The sequence below is a fragment of the Equus caballus genome, chromosome 19 (assembly GCF_041296265.1).
Source record: "Equus caballus isolate H_3958 breed thoroughbred chromosome 19, TB-T2T, whole genome shotgun sequence".
Taxonomy (NCBI): domain Eukaryota; kingdom Metazoa; phylum Chordata; class Mammalia; order Perissodactyla; family Equidae; genus Equus; species Equus caballus.
The window spans coordinates 29,797,873-29,823,321 of NC_091702.1; the positions used below are offsets into that span (position 1 = coordinate 29,797,873).

General features: G+C 38.9%; 1 protein-coding gene across 14 annotated transcripts in view; it reads left to right on the forward strand.

The window, feature by feature from the left end:
• Positions 1–498: 498 nt before the first annotated feature.
• Positions 499–25,449, forward strand: part of FXR1 (FMR1 autosomal homolog 1) — a 63,401-nt gene continuing 38,450 nt past the window's right edge. For 6 of the 14 annotated variants that reach the window (XM_070243299.1, XM_070243300.1, XM_070243303.1 and 3 more), the window contains exons 1-5: positions 499–698; positions 846–986; positions 1,318–1,407; positions 19,798–19,850; positions 22,152–22,245. In XM_070243299.1, coding sequence (XP_070099400.1) covers positions 963–986; positions 1,318–1,407; positions 19,798–19,850; positions 22,152–22,245 — 261 coding nt within the window. In that variant the 5' untranslated portion in view covers positions 499–698; positions 846–962. Of the gene's footprint in view, positions 699–845; positions 987–1,081; positions 1,408–19,797; positions 19,851–22,151; positions 22,246–25,449 lie in introns of those variants that run through there. The other 8 variants (XM_023623358.2, XM_023623354.2, XM_023623359.2 and 5 more) reach the window with 3 other exon arrangements.

Genomic DNA, 25,449 nt, shown 5'->3' on the forward strand with positions numbered 1-25,449 from the left:
TATGGGGGACCCGGCCTCAACATGGCCTAACCCTTGTCGGGGCCCAGGATTCCAACAACCGAAATCTCAAATCTCGGGCAGCCAAAGCCAGAGGGAGAACCTGACCACTCGGCCACGGGCCCGCCCCACGATCAACATTTTCAAAAGAACATCCTGTACATAGCAATACCATATTGAGCACTTTCGTAGCCTTCATTTCCTTTCCTAACCTTTGGAAATGTAGAAGTGCTGATCAAATGTTACGTACATCTTTTTAGGACGCGCCTCCCCGCAAAGGCTGCGTCAGTGGGCATTTCCTTGAGTACAGAGCGCCGGCAAAGCATCCTTCTTTAGAGTTTTTCTGTCAAAATGATAATACAACACACACATAAAAGAGTCCTTCTAGTATTATTTCCAAAGGCCCCGCCTTGGGAAAGTTTTAGTATTGTTAAAATAGACATTCAAAGGATCTTCGTCATAATGCTTAACAGTACTGGTGTAGGTTCTGTTAGAAAAGCCATACGAGATGATTCCGCTTTGATTCCATTTGTGGGAGTTCGCGTGCATTACTTAGGGAGAAACGTGGTCTGCGGCTCTACTAAGTTTCCCTGACTACTTCTAACGAGGGAATTAACCCAAACTCTGCTGCAGGCTGGGCACACGTCTAAGGCGCGCTGAAAATACTTAGGTTGACCTTTAAACAGCTAAAGGCGTAACAGGTGGGGCGGCGGCTCGGCCCAACTGTGCGGAGGTGGGGAACCGTGGAATTTGAGTCAAGAGAAGTCCACTGATTTAAAAAAAAAAAAAAAAAAAAAAAAAAAAGCGATGCGAAAAGAATTTGGAGCGCAGAGTCTGTCCATTTTTAGGATCCCTCCTGCGCCCAAAAGGTTGCGCCAGTGGGCAATGGGATCCCCAAAGGCGCTGCTCCTCAGGTGAGGAAGCTGCTCCAGGGCCGCGGGCACTTCGAGAAGTTTAAGCGGAGGATGCCCGAGCGCAGCGCAAGGCAGGTGCGTGCGGCAGACGGCGGCCGGGCAGTTTCCTCCAGGTCGGCTGCAGGCACCGACTGGCTGGAGCGGGCGAGCGGCGGGCACGAGGCGGGGACGGAGGGGCGGGTCCGTGAGGGGAGGGCGATTGTGTCGGGAGGGAGCGGGGCGTAGGCGGCGGCGGGCGGAGCCCAGCGATGATGTAAGGAGCCGAGGGATCCCACCGGGAAAGTCGGCGCGGCGCGGTGAGACCCCAGGGGTGTGGGGCGGGGGATCCCAGTCCCCGCCCTGTTTTCCCCGCCCCTCCCCCTGCCGCCTGCACGCCCCTCCCCCCTCCTCCCCTCTGGTTGGAAAGTTTCTAGAATCTCTTCCCAGCGGCCTTTGCGGTTCCAACATGGCGGAGCTGACGGTGGAGGTTCGCGGCTCCAACGGGGCTTTCTACAAGGTACCGACCCTTTGACTGCTTTGTCGGGTCCGCCTGGGGTTGGGGTAGGTTTGCGGGAGGGTTGGTGGTCCGGGAGAGTTAGGTTTGGGGTCGAGAAGGGCGGCCAGGCCCCAGCCCGGGGCCGCCGGGTTCCTCGCTTCTCCCCCCTCCACCCGCGGTTTAACGGTCTCGGGGGCCCGGCCTCCGTTATGTTTTGAAAGAACACGCCGGACACCTCCTGTGCTTTCCTGCTGATGGACCTTCTTCGCGGATGCTGGCGCAGCCCTTGGCGGGCCGGGGAGGAGAAGCCGGGCCGCTGCTGGGCGGCGGGGAGCTCCCGGGAGCAGGCCTGGCCGGGCGGTGGGAGTCGGGGAGGCGGCGGTGGGATTGTGTGGTCGCGGCCGCTCCCCCGCCCCTCGGCCAGGCCGGGCGGGAGCGCCTCTGCCGGGCGCCGACCCCTCCCCAGCTCCGTGGGGGAGCGCGTCTCGGAATCTTAGGAATTCACCTTTGTACTGGGGTTTTGCGCTAATAAACTTCGGTGTCTGGAGGGGAAGCGGGGACCGGATTGAGGGTTAGGATCGAAGAAAGAAAACTAGAAAACCTTGAAATGGGGCAGGTTGAAGTATTTTTGCGGCCTGGGAAATTGGGCGGCGCCTTCGCCCCTCTATTAGGGAAGAAAAGGCCAGAGTTCTAGGCGTTAAAGTAAGACTTAAAATGTGAAATGGATCACAGAGACCGGTGGGGAGGTGACCACTTTCTTTCTATTAGTTACCCAGTGTTTGTGGAAGGAAGTGTTGATTTTTGTTTGTTCCCCCACGAGGTTTTTTGTTTGTTTCCATCGGGAGGAAGGAAATGCATTACTATGGGAATCGCGGCTGGAAAACGGAAGAGGAATTCGAGAGTAGAGGAATTTAGTAGAGCTTCCAGCGTAGGGGTCACAGAACTGAAAATGAAATCCTTAAGTTTGGTTTTGCTTTTGTAACAGTTCCTTCTCCCTGTTCTCCCAAAGTGTGCCACGATGTTATAAGATCAATACAGAGTCTCCCCAGCTGTTGTCTGTCAATCACTTTCGCTAAGCCAGCATCTCAAATGTTTGAGAGTGCTGGCTATTTTTATGGAGGGCCTTCTCCTAATACAGGACTAATGTGCGTACGCGGGAGGTATTCTCACTGGGTTTCCTTTCAGCGTACCTTTTATCCTACGGGGTTTTATTTGATTTGGTGGTCGTGATTTCCTATTTGCAGCGTTGTTTTTCTTTCCTAGTTTACTCATTAGCTGTGTGGATTTGGTTTAACTGTCACGTGGTGAGAGCATAGTGGGGAATCACTGTTGGCGTCTAAAGGATGTCCCTAAGCTTTTTACAAGTTTAAATCTCCTTAGGTGGTCAACATAAAGTGAAAACAGTGTCTGCCTGGTGGAAAGGAGTGTTTCAAAGCGTGACGAGTTGCATCAGTAGTCTAGGTTTAAAACTTGGTGTCAGACAAAGGACCTAAGCGAAATTTGAGTAGACGTTTCGTTGACTCCAGTTCTTATTGAAACCTAGTGGTTGCCGTCTCTGAATCACTGCGGATACAGTTGTGGCACAATGCACGAAGAATGGGCTTACCATGCTTTTCCTGTTAGGGTAGAAAAGGTTCATCATTTTTGCATCAACCACCCCCCCCAACTCCCCCCCGCCCCCAGAATTTCAAATTCTCACTATTTGGCTGTAGGGTTCTTGTTTAATGGACGTGTGCATTTTTTTTTCCTAGCATATTGAAAAATAGAAAAGGATTATTTTGCCTTTACAAATCACTTTGCAGTATGTAAGTGGTAGATAGGCGACATCATTTCTTTTTAGCCAAGTATATTTTATTTATTTATGTTGGTCACCAGCTATACAAGATATTCTTTTCTTTTTTAATACGATTCATTAAGATCATCAGTTTGAAAGTTTTAGTAAAGGTTGTTTACAATCTTACTTTGGTTTCACGTATTTTTTTAAAATCAATTTATAGTAAATGCTCCCATTTTGGAGCTATGAAGTGTTTATTGTTGGTCCCTATCCATGCTTTACAAATCTGCTTGATTAGACTTGGACTCCATTAACCATTTTTACCGAACAGAGTAAGGTGATTCTTTGGCAGAAGTTGGGAAGGACGCTAGCTACGTTTGTGTGTACTAAAATAATTGCACTTGAACGTTTGGAGTTTGTGTTCTGCCATAATCCACTGGCACATGCACTTTGTGGAAACTCTGGTCTTCAGAACTCCAGAGAGAGAATGGTGATGTGGAACCATCCCTGCATTTGAAGTTAAACAAATTGGAATTCCAGGTCTGTACCTCAGCTTGTCATTATCTAGCGGTGGACTCCTGAACAAATCTCTGTGGATCTGTGTTCTTCTGTGTAAAATGAGGGGTTTGAAGTATTCAGTAGTCCCTGGCATATTTTTATCCCATCAAACCGCCCACTTGGGAAAAAACTGGCTTACTGCACACGCAGTTTATTATTTTTAACTGCATGAAATTTTTGAGATTCATTTGCATATAGTAAAATTCACCTTTTTTGGTATACAGTTATATGAACTTTGATAAATGCTAGAAGTTGTGTAACCACCATCAACATGATGAAGAGAGAGAATAGTTACACCATTCTCAAAATTTTCCTCGTGCTCCTTTGTAGTCAGCCTCTCTCCTCACCCCCAGACCCTAGAATATTTTCTATCCCCATAGTTTTGCCTTTTTTCAGAATGTCATATATGTAGAATCATTCAGTATACTGTGTAGCGTCTTGAGTCTGGCTGCTTTCATTTAACTTAGCAGTAACTTACTTTTAAGTAATTTTTTCTAATTTAAAAAGTAATACACGGTTAGTGAGGGGATTTTGGAAACTATCAAAAAAACAGCTGCCTTGAGATAACAGCTGTTAACACTTTGGTGTAGTACTTTTTCTTTCACTGGTGGTTTTCAGTGTACAGGTGATTCTGATTTTTCTCCTTGTCTCCCCTTCCATTCCCCCATCTTCACAGACACACACACTTGGCTGTAAATGTGCACTGCCATTGAAGAATTTCAAAGTCATGGGATTAGTAGCCAGTATTATCATGCCTTGAGGCAGTGCTCTGTAGACATTGATTAAAGATTTTCTAGTGGAACTGAAACTTGATTTCACAGATTAATTGGAACCAGTGAAAAGCTGAAGATTTGACCTCAAATTAGGATAGTCTTTTTTTCCAAAAATATTTACACAGGGGCTGGCCCCGTGGCTGAGTGGTTTAAGATGGCCTGCTCCGCTTTGGTGGCCCAGGGTTTCGCTGGTTCAGATCCTGGGCGCGGACATGGCACCGCTCATTAGGCCACGTTGAGGCGGCATCCCACATGCCACAACCAGGAGGACCCACAGCTGAGATACACAACTATGTACTGGGGGGATTTGGGGAGAAAAAGCAGGGAAAAAAATAATTACACAGATGGTAGCAAGCTAAATTCTTTGTTCTGCTTCCTCCTTATATATTTAGCCATGGATCTATAGTTGTTAAAGAGAGAAAAACTTGGTATGCTCCTGTTTACAACCCTATAAATCTATGGGGATTGGAAAGGATGGAAGATATGTTAATTAAGCACTTGATGGAGGATATCATTTTATATAAAAGTTTGGTTTTATAGCTTTTCTACCTGGAGCGCAGCATCTTAGGGTTTATACTACTGGCCACTTCACGTGCCTTTTTTTTCTTTTGAAAGCTTTGAAATAGAATTTACGTTCTGTGATTGTTAGTCTATTTACAAAGTTGTATAACTATTACCAAAATCTTATTTTAGAACATTTCCATTACCCCCCAAAAAACCTTGTGCCCATTTGGAGTCATTAAAATGCTTTTTAACTGATGTATATGATATTAAGCTTTGTAATAGCATTGCAACTTGCAAAGCTGTGGGCAGAGTATAATTTTAAATAGAAGTTGAAAGTAAGTCACTCAGTTTCTGGCTCATGTAGAGGAAAGTTTCCATGGTGTTCCAAGGAAATGTGTAATCTCTAAGACGGCTGAATGAAATTTCAGGCCTTCTCTTTTAGAAGATAGAATTAATTTTAGAGCTCTGTGATTTTGCTTTGACTATGTAATTGATTGGCTACAAAACAAATTTCAAAGTAGTACAATATTTCCAAAATTTCTGCATTACTTTAGCTTAATTTAATATTAAAGTGAAATTTGAGGTTCACTAAATTATGGAGTAGGTTTGTTATCACTGATGATGATGACCTGTAGAGTTATATTAAAGGAGTTGTGCTCTGAGACAGTACTGACTTTTCAAAAATTGTTGATTTTTTTTTTGTGGCAATCAGTTCTTGAGGAAGAGATGGTAACTGTCTTAATAATATTAGGGACAGTCTTAAAAAAGCGTAGTGTTCCAGATTCTTTAAAGATGGTTTTAGTTGTGCGTGTTTTCTTAAAGATTTTATGTTTTTTTTTGCCTTTTTCTCCCCAAAGCCCCCCAGTACATAGTTGTATATTCTTCGTTGTGGGTCCTTCTAGTTGTGGCATGTGGGACGCTGTCTCAGCGTGGTTTGATGAGCAGTGCCATGTCCATGCCCAGGATTCGAACCAAGGAAACACTGGGCCGCCTGCAGCGGAGTGTGCGAACTTAACCACTAGGCCACGGGACCAGCCCCTGTACGTGTTTTAAAATGCAGTTTTTATAAAAATTTAAAAGAACTAAGGTTTAACTAACTTCAAAGGCCACTTGATTCTTTAGAATTAAACTTAAATACTTTTCCTGTGAAGTTTTGTTTTTGTATTAGAAGAACAATACATAATTATGAAAAATCTGAAAACGGAAAAGCAAAAGAAAGAAAAAATATTCTTATCTACCTAGCGATATATTGTCAAGGCCTTGGCTCTGTATACTTAGAGAAAATATACTTTTTTTTCGTATTTTTACGTATGTACCTGTATGTTTTATGTGTCATTTAACATTTGTGTGCCTTCCGTAAGATAACAGCGTACTATGAGTGCCTGTTACTTACTATATATCTGTGAAGTTTATATGTGTAATTCCTGATTTGTTTTCTCAGGGACTCCATGACGTATTGTTTTTAACCCCATTTTACGTATTAGGAAACTGACAATAGTGATTAAGTAACTTGTCCAAGATTACACTGTGGCTGAAATGAGATTTAACTCTAGGGCTTCTTGCTTCCAACTGTGTAGTTTAGCATAGCATTAGAGGTTTTCCAAAGGAAATCTCAGGGTAGTGAGTTTGCATTTTAGTTAGGAAGACAGGTCAGACGCTTGACTGGATTATAACTCAAGAAATGAGTTCTCTACCACAATGTTAAGGATGTGGACAAACTAGCTTTTTTGTGGTGGGAAGAGCAATATGTATTCCATGATTGACCCCTAATTTTTGGACTAGCTAGATATATAAGACCTTGGTTTATTCGTCTGCAGTTTGAGACAGTTGTATTTTGTTTTTCTTTAAAGATTGGCACCTGAGCTAACAACTGTTGCTAGTCTTTTTTTTTCCTGCTTTTTCTCCCCCGGTCCCCCCAGTACATAGTTGTATATTTTAGCTGTGGGTCCTTCTAGTTGTGGCATGTGGGATGCCACCTCGGCATGCCCTGATGAGCGGTACCGTGTCTGCCCCCAGGATCCGAACCAGTGAAACCCTGGGCCGCCGAGGCGGAGTTTGTGAACTTAACCACTCGGCCACGGGCTGGTCCCACAGTTGTATTTCTTTTAATGATTTTATCAAGTCATGGAATCTGCTAGGTTCATTTAGTTCACTAAGATGCTAGTTAGCTGTGACAGCAATAACAGTATGTTTATTGAGTACTCAGACTATCAGACTGTGTAGGTACTTTACATGAGTTTATCTGATTTGGTCCTCTCAGTCACAGTGAAGGAGATAGTGTTACCACCAGTTGAGAAAACTGAGGCTAAGTGAATCTGGCTCCATAAAGACTCAGACTCTGATCTTTCAGACTCTAGAGAGCCTGATCTGTTTGACCATTGTAGTGTGATTCTGTTTTTGAAGTACAAATACATGACTTACAAGATTAGTTATTACAAATTACTAATTAATACAATGGAAGTCAAGAGGACTGAATTGAGAAGATTCCTGGAGAAAGGATTTGAACTATGTATTCACTTTACAAAAATTTGCTCTTTCCTATATGGTAGACAATAGCCATGGGGCTGAAATGTGCTAGTTTGAATTGTTTAATTGTAAAATCCATACTGAGTTTCTGAGACTAATATGAAAAAGAGAATGTACAACATCACAATTTTAAAATACTGATTACATGTTGGAATAATATTTTGGATATGTTGGAGTAAATGAAATTATTATTAAAATTTTGCCTGTTCCTTTTTACTTAATATGGCTATTAGAAATTTTTAAGACTAGATATGTGGCTCAAATTATAGTTTGTTCTGGATACTTCTGATTTATACTCTTCGCAGTTGTTAGCTTTGTATTGTTTATGTAAGGTATTTTGAGCAGTATTTGAAATGCTTTATGTATGCATATCTGTGAAACTTCTTATTCAGATATTCTTATGATCTGACACCTCTTGGTAATCTTGCCACGTAGTATTTTTGAGTATCAAAAGGCTTTAGAAGATTCTTCAGCAGATGTTAAGAAATTGTGTTGTGATGGTTCTGTTAAATTTCCTAGGACCAAGTCTTCATAAAGAACAGCTACAGCAAAACAAAATTAAGCAATGCAAAATGTTTTGTTAATCTGAGTGTATGTATTTCTGTGTATAACCATCCTTTTAATGTTAATTTATTCTTATGTTAAAGAGGTTGAAGCCATGGCGAAATTGAACTAGTGTTATATCTCAGTTGTTTTAACGTGTCTCCCATACTCTAGCTTCAGCATTTTTTGCTTAGGTTTTTTGGGAGGATGAGTGGAGGTCTTCTCCAGTAAATAACTGATGTTTATAGTTCTTGTTGACAAAGGAACATGCATTCCCCATCAAGATTTCTCCAGGATCAGGAATCTCATTTTTCATGCCCTTGTCTCTGCCTTTCTTATTCTGGCTAATTAATCATGGTACGATTTCTTTCTTTGCTGTTTCATAAGTTTTTGCTTTTATAGCTTTTCAGGTTGTTTTCAAATCCTAAATTTTTCAGTGACTGGATATGTGTACTTAGTAGGCCTTCAGTACATATTTGTTGAGTGAACAAGTGAATTACTCATTCTTGGCTTCCACACACACTTTGGTTTGTTGTTAATCTTAGGATAACTGCATTTATACAAAACCAACTTCATCATTTCTGATTTTGATGCAAACTGAATGTATGTTTATTTTTAGGGGTTGTGTATTGATCCTGGTGAAGTTCAGATATTGTCAAAGAACTGTATGCATACGTAGAAATACATAGAGTGTCCACTCTTTGCAAAAGGAAAATCATAATAGTTTTGGATGGCCATTTGGAACCACTAAAATTGTAATTGTTATGGGTGACCATTTGGAACCACTAAGTCATTCCATTTCATGGAGAGCTATTGGATTATAAGCTTGTGAAATTAACAAACCAAGAACATTACTGGTATGCAAACATTAGTAGATATTTATGCATTCTTATGAAATTCTATCATCCTCATTGTGTTTCTTTTATTTAAAACAGTTACGAGTCTGGCCCCATGGCCGAGTGGTTTGGTTTCACCGGTTTGGATCCTGGGCGGGGACATGGCACCACTCATCAGGCCATGCTGAGGTGGCGCCCTGCATACCACAGTTAGAAGGACCCACAACTAAAAATACACAACTATGTACTGGGGGGCTTTGGGGAGAAAAAGGAAAATTAAAATCTTGGGGGGAAAAAAAAACAACAAAGTTAAATGTTCAGTACAAATGAACCCTGAAGCCCAGCCTTGAATAATTTTTTCCTTTATAGAACTTATTCCATAATGGTGCAGTACTTTCTGTAACGTATTATGTAATTAGTAAATTTACAGACTACTTTATTTGTAGACATAACATTTGTTGATTTTGCAATGATTTCCGTTTGTATATTTAGTTCTGTAGGTCTTTAAAAAAAAGGGTGTATGTTTGAAATTAAGAACTTTTTTGATTGCAATAGCAGTCTTGAATGTTTGTGCTTGTTTTTGAAATCAGATTACAACTCAGATTTTTTAGGTGTTGTAAACATCAAACGAATTTGTTGCTTAGAATGTAGATTTGAGATCCCTCGACATGAAAGACTGAAAACGCTGTGGGGAGTGGTGACGTATACATATACCGTTTGGAAAAAGTGATGGTTGACGAAGTGTTCAAGATATATCTCACTTATTTCAAAATTTATACAGTAGTCCTCCCTTATCTGTGGGGGATACATTCCAAGTTCCCATACTTACATTCTATGATAAGGTTTAACTTATAAATTAGGCACAGTAAGAGATTAACAACAACTAAAAATAAAATAGAGCAATTATATACCAACAAATTATAATGAAAGTTACCGTAGATTTTAGCAATCTCAGCATACAATTTTTTTTCTTAAGTCCAGAATTTTCACCCTTTCACTTAAAGGAAGCACTTTATGACTTTTCTTTGGCATATCTGAATTCCCAGCATCACTGCTCTTGCACTTTGGGGCCATTATTAAGTACAGTGAGGGTTGCTTGTGCACAAGCACTGTGATACAGTGGCAGTCAATCTGATAACTGAGATGGCTACTAAATACAGCAGGGATATGCTGGACAAAGGCATGATTCACTTCCCAAGCAAGGAGGGTACAAGATTTCGTCACGCTACTTAGAACGCTGCAGGGGCTGGTCCAGAGGTGTAGTGGTTAAGTTTGCGTGCACTGCTTTGGCGGCCCGCGGTTTGCTGGTTTGGATCCCTGGTGCGGACCTAGCACCACGTGTCAAGCCGTGCTGTGGCAGGTGTCCCACATATTAAAAAAATAGAGGAAGATGGGGATAAATGTTAATTGAGGGCCAATCTTCCTCATAAAAAAAATAGAGGAAGATGGGCACAGATGTTAACTGAGGGCCAGTCTTCCTCAAAAAAACACGTACAATTGAAAACTTATAAATTGTTTCTGGAATTTTCCATGTAATGTTTTCAGGACTGCAGTTGACTTCTGTAACTGAAGCTGTGGAAAGCAAAAACTGAGGATAAAGAGGGATTACTGTACGTGCGTATACATATGTATAATTTGACACGTATGCAAAAGTATAAATAAAATTGCTTTATTGTAATTTTCCCCCCTCCTATTTTCTTGGCTCCCCTTTATCACTTGATCTTCTCTCATCCCCACTCCATTGAGGTAACCTGTTTATAGCCATGTACACAGGGTACCAGATTTTGCTGCCTACTCGAGGACTGGAACATAGATACACATTCAGATACAAATGTAGGTCTTTTCAGTGTTGCTCTATAAAAGTAATCTACAGTTTGGCTGTTTTCACTTGGAGTGTAACTTATTTTTTAATGGTGTGTAATATTTTGTGGTAAGAATTACCATGAAGTCCAGCCGTTTCTCAGTTAATAGATGCTTATTTTGTTCTCAGATTTTTGCTGCTCTGCGTGTTTTCATTGGAGAGGTTTTGAAAAGTGGGATAGCTTTGAGGAAGGGAAATTTTTCTTAATTCTAGTAAATATTAACAGATTATTTTCCAGAAGGCCTAACACTTCCCATTTCTTCCATTGATGAATGTCAACTCCTTGCCAGAAATGTTTTATAATCTTTAGTTTTTGCCAATCTATTGGATGTAAACGGGTATTTCATAGGAACCTGGATTTGCAGATCTCCATTTCTGAATTTTAATGTTTGTTGGCCATTTGGATTTGCTTTTCCATAAATTGCCTGTTTGCCCATTTTCCTGTTGGGGTGTCCTTTGTCACTTTGAAATCTCTTAGGGGTCATTTATTATAAGTATCCTCTCCCCATCTATTATCTGTTGCCTTTCTGGTATCCCTCGCTGTAAAGAGGTTTTAGTTTTTACGTAGTGAACTATTTTTTCCACATTAAAGCTTCAGGTTTCCCAGTTCTGGTTAAGACATCCTGTGTCCAGATTGTATTAATTTTTTAGATTTTCTTGTGTTTTATTCATTTGTTTTATATTTGCTATGTTGACTTATTTTTGAATATTTATACGCGTGCTAGCACCACAAAATAGATAACCTGTATTTTAAAGTTTTGTGTTTTTGCATGTGGGGGAATTTGGTACTTGCTCTTTTTAGACAAATCTCTCTCACTTCTGGGATTGGGATGGGAAGAGGGCGTCCAGCATCCAGGAGAGCTGGGTCCCAGTTACAGTTGATAGAACCTCCTGAGAATTGCTCCAAAAAGCTTGGGGTGCTCTGTGAAGACCGTAGAGAGTCCCTGAAGGGGGACATTGTGATTTGCTTTGGGGCAAATAAAGCCAGTGAGGAGTGTGTCTTATTTTCTAAAGCCAGTCTTATTTTCCTTTCCTTACTGCCCTGGGCCCTCTTTTGTTTTACCTACCACATAGTAAGTAGTGGATCTGAGACCAGTCTTAACAGTGAAGTCATTATACTGTGGTGGTGTAAGTGAGGTGGGTTTTTTTTTTTTTTCAGTTTCCCTAGTAAGGAGTTCTTTCTATAGCTGTTAACTGTATACACAGTCCAGAAACATAAAATGTCTATTATAAATTATTTAAATTACTTGTTATAAAAGCTCCAGGAAGATTTACTATGGTATTTTTGGGGGAGAGGAGTAGGTTTAACTACTAGCACACCTTTGAGTGCCTGGAAATACTTAGTTTAAGAAGCTTTGACTCTGAGTTTGCAAAGTGAGACTCATATAAAATTGCTTAGGTAATGTTGATCGCTTAGATCTGGCAGCTCCTAAGTCAATTTTCTCAACCCAATAGATTTTTCTCATCTGAATTATAAAACAGAAACACACTTTTCTCAGTTCTTCCAAGGATAGTGCGTAGCTAGTACCATTTTAGATGCATGCGCAAGAAGTTAGTTCATTACTCATAATGAATGCCTTAGTGATGGGGCTGTATTCTTTTAGAAGCCTGGTTAAGTAAGAAATACTGTTTGTGGAACTGGCTCTGTGGCTGAGTCGTTAAGTTTACGCGCTCTGCTTTGGTGGCCTGGGTTTCGCCGGTTTGGATCCTGGGCGCAGACATGGCACCACTCGTCAAGCCACGTTGAGGTGGCGTCCCACATAGCACAACCAGAAGGACCTACAACTAGAACATACAACTGTGTCCTGGGGGGCTTTGGGGAGAAGCAAGAGGGAAACAAAAAGATTGGCAACCAATGTTAGCTCAGGTGCCAATCTTTAAAAAAAATACTCTTTGCTATACTCAATTTTGTCTTTTTTTAATCTTCTAATTCCTGGATTGTACATGCGTAGAGTTGGAAACAGGACAACAGGTGATTCCCACTGTTGACGTGTTGATTTGATGTATGAAAGTAGGCCAGGGGTGGAGATGTTGATATAGGTGGAAGTTGGGTTTAGGGTCCAGGTAGTACGTTATCTTTCTGTATATGGATTTGGGAAGTTAGTGGAAGATGCATACAATTTCATTGTATCTAAAATGGTATCAATTGTAAGGGGCACTAAGAAAAAAGAAATGTTGCCGATTAATCTATGTGTGGTAGTTTTGTATTTTAGAGTTCTTGTCATATACTTATTCAAAGGTCATCTTTAAACACTTGCGTACATAAAGTGGAAAATATAAGCAAAATACGTTGGTTAAAACGTATTTACATTCAGATGATTGTGTTTTTTCTCACAATATCTTCCTCAGTGCTGTGGAGAGCATTGGTGTTCCAAGCATATTTTAAAAGAGCTCTCCTGGGCCTGGCCTCCTGGCCGATGGGTTAAGTTTGCGCTCTCCGCTGCAGGCGGCCCAGTGTTTCCTTGGTTCAAATCCTGGGTGCGGATGTGGCACTGCTCATCAAACCACGCTGAGGCAGCGTCCCACATGCCACAACTAGAAGGACCCACAACGAAGAATATATAACTATGTACCGCGGGGCTTTGGGGAGAAAAAGGAAAAAAAATAAAATCTTTAAAAAATGGTAAATAGAATGAAAGAGCTCTCCTCTGTTATCGCCAGGATTTTCTTCTAAGAATTTTCACCCACTCTACAAGTTTTGTGCTGGTGCCTTCTTGATTTTATCAGAAGGTGTCAACAGAACAACCTTCTGGTAAGAAACATTAATACTTCCTAAAATAGTCCTTCTTGGTTTGCTGAATGAAACGTCAAGGAGTTGTAGTCAAGTACCATAGCAAATTGTAAGCAAACCAAGTTTGAGCATGCTTAAACAGTGACATTTGTATCCTGACTGTCATATGGCTAATCAGCTATTTTAAGATGCCGACAATTGTGAGAAGCATTCTGATTTCAGAGATGTTAAATTGTTAGGATTGAGGGGCTGGGAAGGTAGACTGGGGCCAGAGAATGAATCAGGAAGTAAACTGATAATTAGTCAGAGGATAACAAGTGATTATCAAATCCATTGTGGCAGTTCTTGAAAAACAAAAACCTGAGTTGGATTTTGCCTAAATTTCACTGTTAGCTTTTACTTCCTCATGGGTTATGTTTTTGTAATCATGTTTATTCACAGCTGTAAGCTTTAACTGATGCAGTTAGGGAAAATGGAGATTGTTAACCTAGTCAGAGGAAAGGCCTTCAAGGATCTAACAAACTGAGCCCAATGCCTCTAATGTATAAAGAATTTATTCCACTCAGTTCACTTTCAGAAATACAGTATTTTATCACAAGTTTGCTTCAGTAATTAAGCCAACAACTGTAATGTCTTAACACATTGGAAAAGGCATAAAAAATGTAGTTGTTTGACTGTTATGCCAAATAAATAGAAAAATAAAATCTTTAAATTTCGTGCTAGTGATCCTGAGAAAGACTTTAAAAAGAAAAACTTTGATACAAGTGTTAAAGCTGGAGTGAATCTTAAGTTATTTAAGGATACTTGAACAAGTTTGAAGGAGGCAGTAATGTGAGTGTGAGAACTTTTTCTTTTTGCTTGCTTAAGAGAATGAATGTGAACTAGAGGTTTGATTCCTGACAGATCCTTTGCTTTTCCCCTTGAGACTGGAGTCATTAAAAGCCTGCTGCCTATTTAGTCTTCCTTGCTGATGTTTTTTCCTCAGTCTGTTGGCATTCATTGAACTCGTGTAATAAGAGTTTTGAAATTTAAGAGTTAACAGCTCTAGGGTATAAATCTTGGGTTTTTTTGCATCTGGGAATCTATTCTAAGCCTTACTTTAATTGAGGATTCAAGCTGTCTGGTTTCTGGAGTAGTTTGTTGAGTATTAAGGTTTTTAAGTTTCTGTTTTCCTCTTTATAAGGAATGTGATTTTTGTGTTGTAATGAATTGCAATAATGGGAGGTCGTTAGTAGATTTTTGAAAAATCTAAAGTAATAGGTGAATTTGAAATGTTAGTTACTTTGCAGTCAAAAAGGAATTTTCCTAGACTAAGATAATATGTTCTTAATTACTTTAGTGGGAATGTTCTCAAGGGAGTTTATGCATTTCTAGATTTCTAAGCCACCTCTCAAGCAGAGCGTCTGATAAATTGATCAGTATTTTAAATATTAAAATTTTATTTTAACTGAAGTGTGTGTTTTGGACAATATAGCTGCCTTCCCAGTTGTGAACTGGATTTTCTTTCTTTGTTTTTTTTTTTTTTTTTTTTTTGAGCAAGATTAGTCCTGAGCTAACATCTGCTGCCAATCCTTCTCTTTTTGCTGAGGAAGACTGCCCCTGAGCTAACATCCGTGCCCATATTCCTCTACTTTATATGTGTGATGCCTGCCACAGCATGGCTTGCCAAGCAGTGCCATGTCCACACCTGGGATCCGAACCGGTGAACCCCAGGTCGCTGAAGCGGAGTGTGTGCACTTAGCCGCTGCACCACCAGGCCAACCCCGTGAACTGGATTTTGATGTTTTGTTCTGGAACTTTGCCTTCAATAGGCTTCTTAGGAAAAATGACTTATTTCTTGAAATTAATATGGTTTAGACTTAACCTTGGGAGTTAAAAACTACGAATTAGCAAAAGGTAATTTTTATCACGTGATTGATAATGATTTAATGAAAAGAGCTCCAGACAGAAGATTAGGCTTTAAATTCAGTATTTATAATCTCCTAGGGAGTAAAACTTTGGGGCTTTTTGATGTATATGGTTTCACCTTCCCTCTAAAATGAGGGATCCAGAAGGTCTATAAAGAAAATTTTGTATGTCTTCAAGAGTTGTTAGATGACTTTCCCACAGCCTGGGCCTATAATTCATCTGTTGTGATTTTTGATTATTTTCATAATCTCAATCTTTGAATTCCTGAAATGCATTTATACTGTGTTCCTTTCCACTTAACTGATAAGAGTTTTTTCCCCATGACTACCCTTATCAAGTTGAAAAACGTTGTTTTCCAGCTGTAGCGTTCTGTAACTTCAAAAATGTATCCTAAAGTTAGGCAGATATCCTGTGTACCTTGTTATTTCCACAGGCCGTTTAAGCTCCCACCTCAAAATTGCCAAACACTTTATGCAAATTTAAAAAAATGAGATTGATCTTTATATTCTGATAGGAAGGATCTAAAGATATAAAGCGGGAGGAGAAAAGCAAAGTCCAGAACAAACTGCAGTAAATGTGTAACATTTAAAACAGGATTTATATTATTAAAATTACGATTTATTTTTTACTTTTCTTTTTTAAAGATTAGCACCTGAGCTAACAACTCTTGTTAATTTTCTCTTTTTTTTTCTCTTCTGCTTTTTCTCCCCAAAGCCCTCCGGTACATAGTTGTATATTTTTAGTTGTGGGTCCTCCTAGTTGTGACATGTGGGATGCCGCCGCAATGTGTCCTGACGAGTGGTGCCATGTCCGCGCCCAGGACCCGAACCAGCGAAACCCTGGGCCACTGAAGGGGAGTCTGCAAACTTAACCACTTGGCCCCGTGGATTTTATTTTTTGATCACTGTTGGTAGAAGAATGTTTTTGTCTGTTTTATTTTCCAGCTGCTTATTGTTTTTATTTAGGAAGCTTATTGTTTATTGGTTAACTTGCCACCTTACTTAGTCTATGAGTTTTTAAAAAAATTTTTATTTTAGGCTAGATTGCTTTTTAAAAATCCTTCAGATAGTGCTTCCACTGCTCAGGGATTCCTGCTACTCCGTCCATCCCATCCTTTACCCAATTCACACATAAGTTTTGGCATTTTTTGGTTATTACTATATCATGCTCTGTTTGTTATTTTCTTGGGGATAACCTTCTAAGATATTTTGATCACACTTAAGATATGTGTTATATTGCATTGTTACTGATCATTATTTTAAATTATAGTTGAGAGTTTCAAATGGAAACGTATATTGGGCTGTGTGAATGAACAAATTAAGAGACCATTTTATAATGATGCCTTGGAATCTTGAGTGTTTGCATATGTATGGGAGGAAGAAAAGGAGGTGTCAAAGGTTTTGGTCTGGGAAATACGGGTCCTGGGCCAGATGAGTGTGAAAAGGAAGAGAGAGACTAAATTCCCAAAGTTGGGACTAATACGAGGAGGACAGAAGTTATGGAGACTTAAAGTCGTAAAGCCCCCTTATGCCATGTGCAGACAAATGTGGCCATTGTTACTTGGTGTCCCCTGACTCCCAAAGATTTTGGTAAACACCCAAACCTGGCATTTTGGGTCTTTTGAGTATATGGGGACCCCCATCATTCTGGTGACTTGGAGAGTACAAAAGTATTTTGAAATGTGTTGATTGTGTCCTGCATCAAATGGTCCCAATTTAATGGAAATCTTGCCATTAGAAGCACCTTATCCCTAGAATCTAGGGTTTGGAGATGAGAGCAAGTTTCCTAATTGTTCGCTACAGTCCAAGTACACTTTAACTTTAAGGACTGGGTGTTAAGTCCTTAATCTATTTAATCTCATGCCTGAGGATATTAGCAATGAGTAGGTGTCTATAGCCATATTTTTTTCTTAAAGTTGATGAAAAATGTGCACCCAAAGAAAGCTGATGCTGATGTTTTTGGTGGAAGTAAAGTGGGGATGGGAGTGGGAAGACGTTTTTAAACACTGATTTTTTAGGTAGAAGAAGAGGTTTTTATTATAATGAAGAGTTGAATTTCCTAGTGGCTTGGAGCTGTGATTTGAACTAATTCACTGTATAAATGATAACAGAAATGATAAAGATTAATTAGTGAAACATTTCATACTCTGAAAGTTGTTTGTGAAGGACTAGAAAACGTTAGTGAAAGTTGAAAACATGACTAACCTCTGGTGAGATGTTTTACTCTGATATTTATGAACTTGGAAGTTCTCAGTTTCTGAAATACTCTCTACAAATGGCAAGGGTATAATACAGAGAGATATGCTGGTAACATTACTATGAAAGTGCTGACCAAAATGCTTGCTGAAAGTGGATGTACGGATGAACTACTAGAAATAGAGAAACTGGCCAGGAAGTTGTTACAGCGTGGTCACGTAATCAGAGCTTGAACTGAAATGGCAGCTCTTAAGTTTTAGCTTTGGGAGGAGAAAGAGGAATAAAAATTGTCTCCAGAATCGCAAGGCGAGAGCTACTATAGCACTCATGAACAGAAGGTATCCTGAGTTTTAGGCCTCATGTGAGGATATTCGCATTGAAATGTCCCATAGCACGCAAATAAATCAGATGATAGGCATTTGGAGCTGGAGAGAGATAGGGCCAAGTTACAAAATCATACTGTTGAGTAGCAAGTGTAGGAGGAGGGCACTGAGAGACATTCGATTTATGAGTTACCTGCACTCTGTGATTGGTGATTCTACATTACTAAAGAAAATAAAATAATTTTATTTTCATCTCCATCTGGTATCCTCTTTCCAAGATTTCTGTCCTGAGTTCTAGAGATTTTCTGGGGTGGTAATACTGATCTGCTTGCCTTTCGGTTTTTCCACTGCTTGTTTGTTTCATAGTCTTTGGTTTGCTAATTTGCTTAGAATAATGTCTGACATAATAAGTATTTAAATATTAGTACTTATTTTTTAAGAAATTACTGTTAATCCTCTTCTGTCTGCTTTGTAAATTTCCCCACTTTTTTTCTATTTATTGTCTTTTTCTTGTGGGTTTATGCCTTAAAATTCCTTTAGAATTATTTAATGGACTTTTGGGAAGGAGATGAGGTAAACAGATGTGTTCATTTCTGCCGTGTTTTAACCGGGTACTGCAAGAGAGTGTGTGTGTTTATTTAGCTAGTTTTTAGTGCACATTATGGAGTCTAGTGTGATAAATGTTTTAGAAAAGTGTTTACAAAGTACCTAGTGGTTCAAAGCGTGTGTGTAAGCGTTTGAGGTTGAGAACTTTGTAGTTCTGATTGACAGTAATAAAAGTGTCATTTACTATCAGTTGTAATCATACAGGTCCAAGTACTGCTTGCCCAAGGTTATGTAGTGGTGGAGCAAGGATTTGAACAACAGTTATTCTACACCCGCGTCCCTTGCTCTTTTTTGAATATGTCAGATGTTACCATTTTTTTCAGCTGTATTAATCAAATGAAGATAGAGCAAAAAGACTAATTTCAAAATTAATTTTAAGGTTAGAAAATGAACACTGATTTTTATTGATTATTTATATTCATTCCAAAATAGTTTCGAGGCAGTGTACTTGCCATAGCCCAATTGTTTTTAAGCGAGGGAGGAAGAGAAGTTGGTAGGAAAAATAAGATTAATGCCAAGGTTAGTATTCAAAATGTAGTGAAGCCTTTTGCTAAAGGTGGGCTCTACAGTCGTGCACTACATAACGTTTCGGTCAACGATGGAGCACATATGATGGTTATTACTATATAGCCTAGGTCTGTAGGAGGCTATACCATGTAGGTTTGTGTAAGTACACTTCGCGATTTTCACACAACAATGAAATTGTCTAATGACACATTTCTCAGACATATTCCTGTTAAGCGGCGCGTGACTGTAATTTAGTATTTATAACTGATATTTGTATAAATTTCAGTTCTGTCTCTGCCAAGTACTGTAGTAAACATTAATTATTTCATTTAATTCTCGTAATTCCATGAGGTGTAGTATTGAAATGAACCGTTAGGTTAAAACTATGCTCAAGAATGTATGAATGATACAGCCTGGGATGTGAATCCTGGCAGCCTGACTCTAGAGCCTGAACAATGAGTATCAACTAGTACCTGTGATGTTTCAGGGATGTACATTTGTTTTTCCTATTCTGAGGTAGATGATACTGTGTGAAAACTGAAGTTCAGGGGGTTTAAATAACTTCCAAGGTCACACGTCTCATAAATGATGGACCTGAAATCAAACCCAGATTTCCCTAATTCCAAGCCCTGTTCTTTTCAGTACTCTGTATTGTTTTTGTATACATAGAGAGACTTTTAGAGTTAATATAGCCTTTTAGAGTTAACAGCATTTAATTGGATATTGATAGGCTTTTAATAGTGTTTTTATTTTTGTTTTTTTACAGGGATTTATCAAAGATGTTCATGAAGACTCCCTCACAGTTGTTTTTGAGAATAAGTAAGTGATTTTTTATTGATAGAGAGCTTAATTTTAAAGATCAGGAGTGCCGAACTGTTTGCTTTTGGGTGCCCCTGTTGCCACTGGAAAATGATTTTGCTTTTGGGTAGGGGGTCTTTATGAGTTCACTAATTCTAGTTTTGATAACTCTGTGCCTCTTTTTCTGCACACAATTTGCGTGTCACTTTTTCATGACCTCCTTCTTTGCTGAAACACATGTGAACATGATTCACTAAGTAGCTTTTGCAAAAGTAGGTGGCACAAATGGGATTATAATATGCCTAATTCTTAAAAACCCAGAATGTGGAGGGGCTGGCCCAGTGGCGCAGTGGTTACGTGCGTACGTTCTGCTTTGGTGGCCCGGGATTCGCCAGTTCAGATCCTGGGTGCGGACATGGCACCGCTTGGCAAGCCATGCTGTGATAGGTGCCCCACATATAAAGTAAAGGAAGATGGGCAGGGATGTTAGCTCAGGGCCAGTCTTCCTCAGCAAAAAGAGGAGGATTGGCGGTAGATGTTAGCTCAGGGCTAATCTTCCTCAAAAAAAAAAAAAAAAAACAAAAAAAAACCCCAACAACAGACAGACAAAAAAACCCCAGAATGTTGAAATAATATTGTAGAAGGCCTTCCAAATGGCTACTGGTAGTCAGAATAAGTATTAGGCCACCTTTAATTGCTTCATGTTAATAAGGAATAATATCTATTGTAAGGGCTAGGTAATGTTCTAAAAATGTGAAAGACAGTATGCTGGGCTTGGTTAGGAAGAGTTATAAAGGAGCACTGTGTAATTGAAGATCCAGAAAGAACTGTTCAACTTTCACTTTTAAGCTGCTTCTGGAACTGCCTGAAAAGGTATCTGCCCAACAGCTGTTTCGACTTGTTTCATGTAGAGACAAGTGTTGAGATGATTTCCGTCTTTGAGCAGCTGCCATTTAGACAGTAATGATGAAAAGAAAGTGCTCAAAAATCTTTCCTTGTCTCCTGCTTTTTTGCCCAACCTTGGCAGATAGAAGCTATAGGAACATTTTATGTGCTCATATACCTCCTAGGCATATGAATAAGCTGTTAGAACTTACAGTAGGAAAAAATTTTTAGCTTTATCAACTCAGCTTATAAAATATAACACACAAAAGTCAGTTAAGCAGCAGCTAAATTAGTAGTTTAAATAAATTCATATTAGCTACAAAGATTAAAAGTATGCTTTTTCTAGGTTAATTATAATGTATATGTTCATTGTAGAAAAGATAAATTCTATGTGAGAAAATTAAATCTTTTGTTAATTCAGCTATTCAGCATAATGGAGTAGTTTTCTGTGTTTCTGTAAACATGTACACTAAAAAGGAATTATGCAGTTTATATTTTATAATCTCAAAGTGTATTCCTTTGACAGGCTATATAGTTGTAAAAGTCTTTGAAATAAATTGATCTCACTGCTGTTTGTTTGGCAGTGGTATAGATATGACATCATTTTGAATCTCTAAGTCATTACTGTGACTTTAGCCTATTTCATTTGCAGAATAATGTATGTACTGTTCCCTGAGAGTGAGTAATTTGAAAAGTACTATATAATTATGATCAGTTATATTAATTATTTGTAAACTCCATCAAGAGTCATGCAAAATCTGTTCTACCTCAATCTATAATTACTTGGGAAAAAATATATAATATGAAGATTGTTTTTCTTTAGGAAAAGCTAAACGATTAACTTGAAAAATATTCAGCACTAAGGATAGAGTATATAGCTTCCATATTAGGAGCTATTAGAATACATATCTTCCTCAACTTATTATGGGGTTTCAGCCTGATAATTGTATCGTAAGTGGAAAATAATCATTAAGTCAAAAATGCATTTAGTATACCTAACCTGCCTAACATCGTAGCTTAGCCCAGCCTGTCTTAAATGTACTCAGAACACCTAAATTAGCCTACAGTTGGTCAAAATCATCTAACACAAAGCCTATTTTATAATAAATGTTGAATATTTTATGTAATTTATTGAATACTAGTCTGAAAGTGAAGAACAGAATGATTGTAACTGTTATCACTTGTTTATTCTTGTCCTCACATGGCTGACTGGGAGCTGGGGCTCACTGCCACTGGCCAGCGTCATGAGACAGGATCGTACTGCATATCGCTAGCCTGGGAGAAGATCAAAATTCAAAATCTGAAATACAATTTCTACTGAATGCATATCACTTTCACACCATTTTAAAGTCAAAAAGTCATAAGTCAAACCATCATAAGTCAGGGGACTGTTTGTAATAAATTTTAAAATTGTTAATTCCTTTTCTGATTCTTCAGTTGGCAACCAGAACGCCAGGTTCCGTTTAATGAAGTTAGATTACCACCACCACCTGACATAAAAAAAGAAATTAGTGAAGGAGATGAAGTAGAGGTACGTATTTATAAGTTTATTTTCTCGTGTGCCTATTTTTTGGTGGTTGTTTGAAATAAATATTCTTGTAGGACAATCTGTTTACGTGATGGAAAATAAATCTAATTCCTTTTCTTTATTCTTTCTGTTGGTAATGGCTGTATAATATAGCAATGCTTGAGTTTTAGAATCAGAACTGAGATTCATGTGTTAGCTCTCCCATATTTAGCTTTGTGACCTTGGTCAAGTTTTTTTATCACTAAAATGAAAATAATTTGAGAGTTAAGGATTGATAGTGCATTTGAATTGCTTTGCAGAGAATCTAGTACAGAGAACTGTATGGTTTTGGTCATTATTTTCCTCCTTTTTGCTGATTTAAAATTTGTCTCGTGCTTTTTACTCAGTATCTTTGTGAGATATTAGTAATCATTCTTTATTATAGTGATCATTAATATGGCTCATATGTGATAATGTGAAATATTGTAATTAGCCTCCTGCCTTATTGAACATTCTAGGAATGTCTGGAAAATTTTAAAAGTACAGAAAAACAAAGAGGAAAAAAACCAAAAATCACTGCCCAGAGAGAAAAACTACTGTTCATGGCTTACATAGCATTCCTAGGCTCTCCCTCCCCCCTCTTTTTAAAAAAAAAAAAAATGGGATCATAGGGTACTGCTGCTTTGTATCTTGCTTTTTTCCCACAGTTAGTAGATCTTGGGTGTTTGTCTTGAATATGTTAATATTCATTAATATGTCTTCTGTTATATAAAAAGAAACTTGGAAGTAATTGTCAAATAGAGGTATACTTAGTTTGTTGGAGATAGAAAATTTGATTTTTTTTCTTACTAATTTGTATTTTCATATTTTAATCTATCAATTGTGTAGATTTCCGTCTCTTTATTTATTTATTGTGGCCATAATAGTTTATAACAATGTGAAATTTCAGTTGTACATTATTATTTGTCAGACACCATAGAAATGTGTCCCTTCACCCCTTGTGCCCACCCTCTCACCCCTCTTCCCTCTGGTAACCACTAAGCTATTCTCTTTGTCTGTAAGTTTGTTTATCTTCCACAAACGAGTGAAATCATATGGTGTTTATCTTTCTCCGTCTGGCTTATTTCGGTTAACATAATACCCTCAAGGTCCATCCATGTGGTTGCAAATGGGACGATTTTTTTTTTTTTATGGCTGAGTTGTATTCCATTGTGTATATATGAACACACCACATCATATTCATCCATTCATCAGTCAGTGGGCACTTGGGTTGCTTCCATGTCTTGGCTATTGTGAATAATGTTGCAGTGAACATAGAGGTGCATGAGTCTCTTTGTATTGTTAATTTCAAGTTCTTTGGGTAAGTACCCAGTAGTGGGATAGCTGGGTCATATGGTATTTCTATTTTTAACTTTTTGAGAAATCTCCATACTGTTTTCCGTGGTGGCTGCACCAGTTTGATTCCCACCAGCGGTGTATGAGGGTTCCCTTTTCTCTACAACCTCTCCAACATTTGTTACTTCTTGTCTTGGTGATTATAGCCATTCTCATAGGCATAAGGGGAGATCTAAGTTGATACAGTTCCTCCAAGGTGCTCAGATATGCTAAATATATTTCTCACAAGGAGTTGGCTTGATAGTGAAAGAGAGATTTTCAAATCTCATTTGAACCTTGTTTATCTACGGTGGGGTAGGGATAGGGGAACTGGGGGCATAGGAGAACCTTTATTGATGAAATAGCTATCTAAATGTTTTTATAAACAGCAGGACATAATCTCTGCCACTGTTCTGAGCATTTTGCAATTGAATTCATTTAATACCTGCAAAGGAATTATTCTTCATAATTTTTTCAGTGGTAAATTTTCTCTGAGTTCCCATTAATTGTAGGTGTTATGCTAGGAAACCAAAGAATTGTAGAAGTTTACAGTTAATCTCTGATAACTTAAACTCATTTCCATTCTAAAATTCTGCCTAGATTTTACTTACTTACTCTAAGTTCACTGTGCATTCTTTCGCTTTTGCTAAATCAAAGCATGTCATAATCTAATTGTGTCAGGGCATTATGAGCTTGCTCCCTAATGTTATAGCATTCACTTTACTAATTTTTTTCTTTTATAGTTGACTTCCACCAAAACTGGGTACTAAGAACTTCCCTGTAAGGAAACCTCTAACTGTAGTCAAGGTGTGGTGTGTATTTGTGTCCTTGAGGGAAATGGCTCAGCTGGTATGGGAAGACACTGGGAAACAAAGTGGCAAAGTGCTGAAAATTAAGGCCTGTGGAGTACTTGGTGGCTTGTATGAATTGTAGTAGTGATGCTGCTGATTATTACTGTACCATGTTCACTCAGACTTTATAGACTCCAGTGAAAATATTTTTCTCAATATTTTATCCTTTTTCTACTCAGCATCTTTCTGTGAGGATGGATAAAACATTGGTTTGTTTTCATTTTTCGAAATTTATGTCTTATTCCAGAAGAAGTTGAATTTCTGGTGATAGGTCAGGTCAAGCAAGCTTAGTTTTGGAAATGTTCTAGAAATAGAAATATGTGGTGATCACTTCTGAGAGTACTTTTTCATACTTTTTTATTGTTGTTCACTTACTGTAGAGTTGTAAAGGCTCAGATTAAAGGAAAAACCTGTTGGAGTGCTGAGGATGTTGTTACACTGTCCTTTCTCCACTGTAGGAAGGTTCTGTCTAGTTTCTGGACCATCTTTTTGGCCCACCTCAACTATGTACAAAACTTTGATGTTGGAGATTGATTTGGAAATTGATGATTACAGAGTGTTTTATTTCACCTTGTGTTTTGTGATTCAGTCTTGGTGAAGTTTGCTCCTTAAAATTAGGGGAATCATTGCCTGAAGTTAAGGTGTTACTCTCATTTTTTTTTTTTTTGAGGAAGATTAGCCCTGAGCTAACATCGGCTGGTAATCCTCCCGTTTGCTGAGGAAGACTGGCCCTGAGCTAACATCCATACCCATCTTCCTCTGTTTTATATGTGGGATGCCTACCATAGCAGGGCTTGCCAAGCGGTGCCATGTCCACACCCGAGATCTGAACCCGAGAACCCTGGGCAGCCGAGAAGCGGAATGTGCACACTTAACTGCTGCGCCACTGGACAGGCCCATACTCTCGTTTGTTTTTGCTTTTGAAAACTTTGAAAATTCACATAAGGAAGAAGTTTAAAGTTAATCTTGCCACCCACGGACCATTATGTGTTTTTGCCACAGT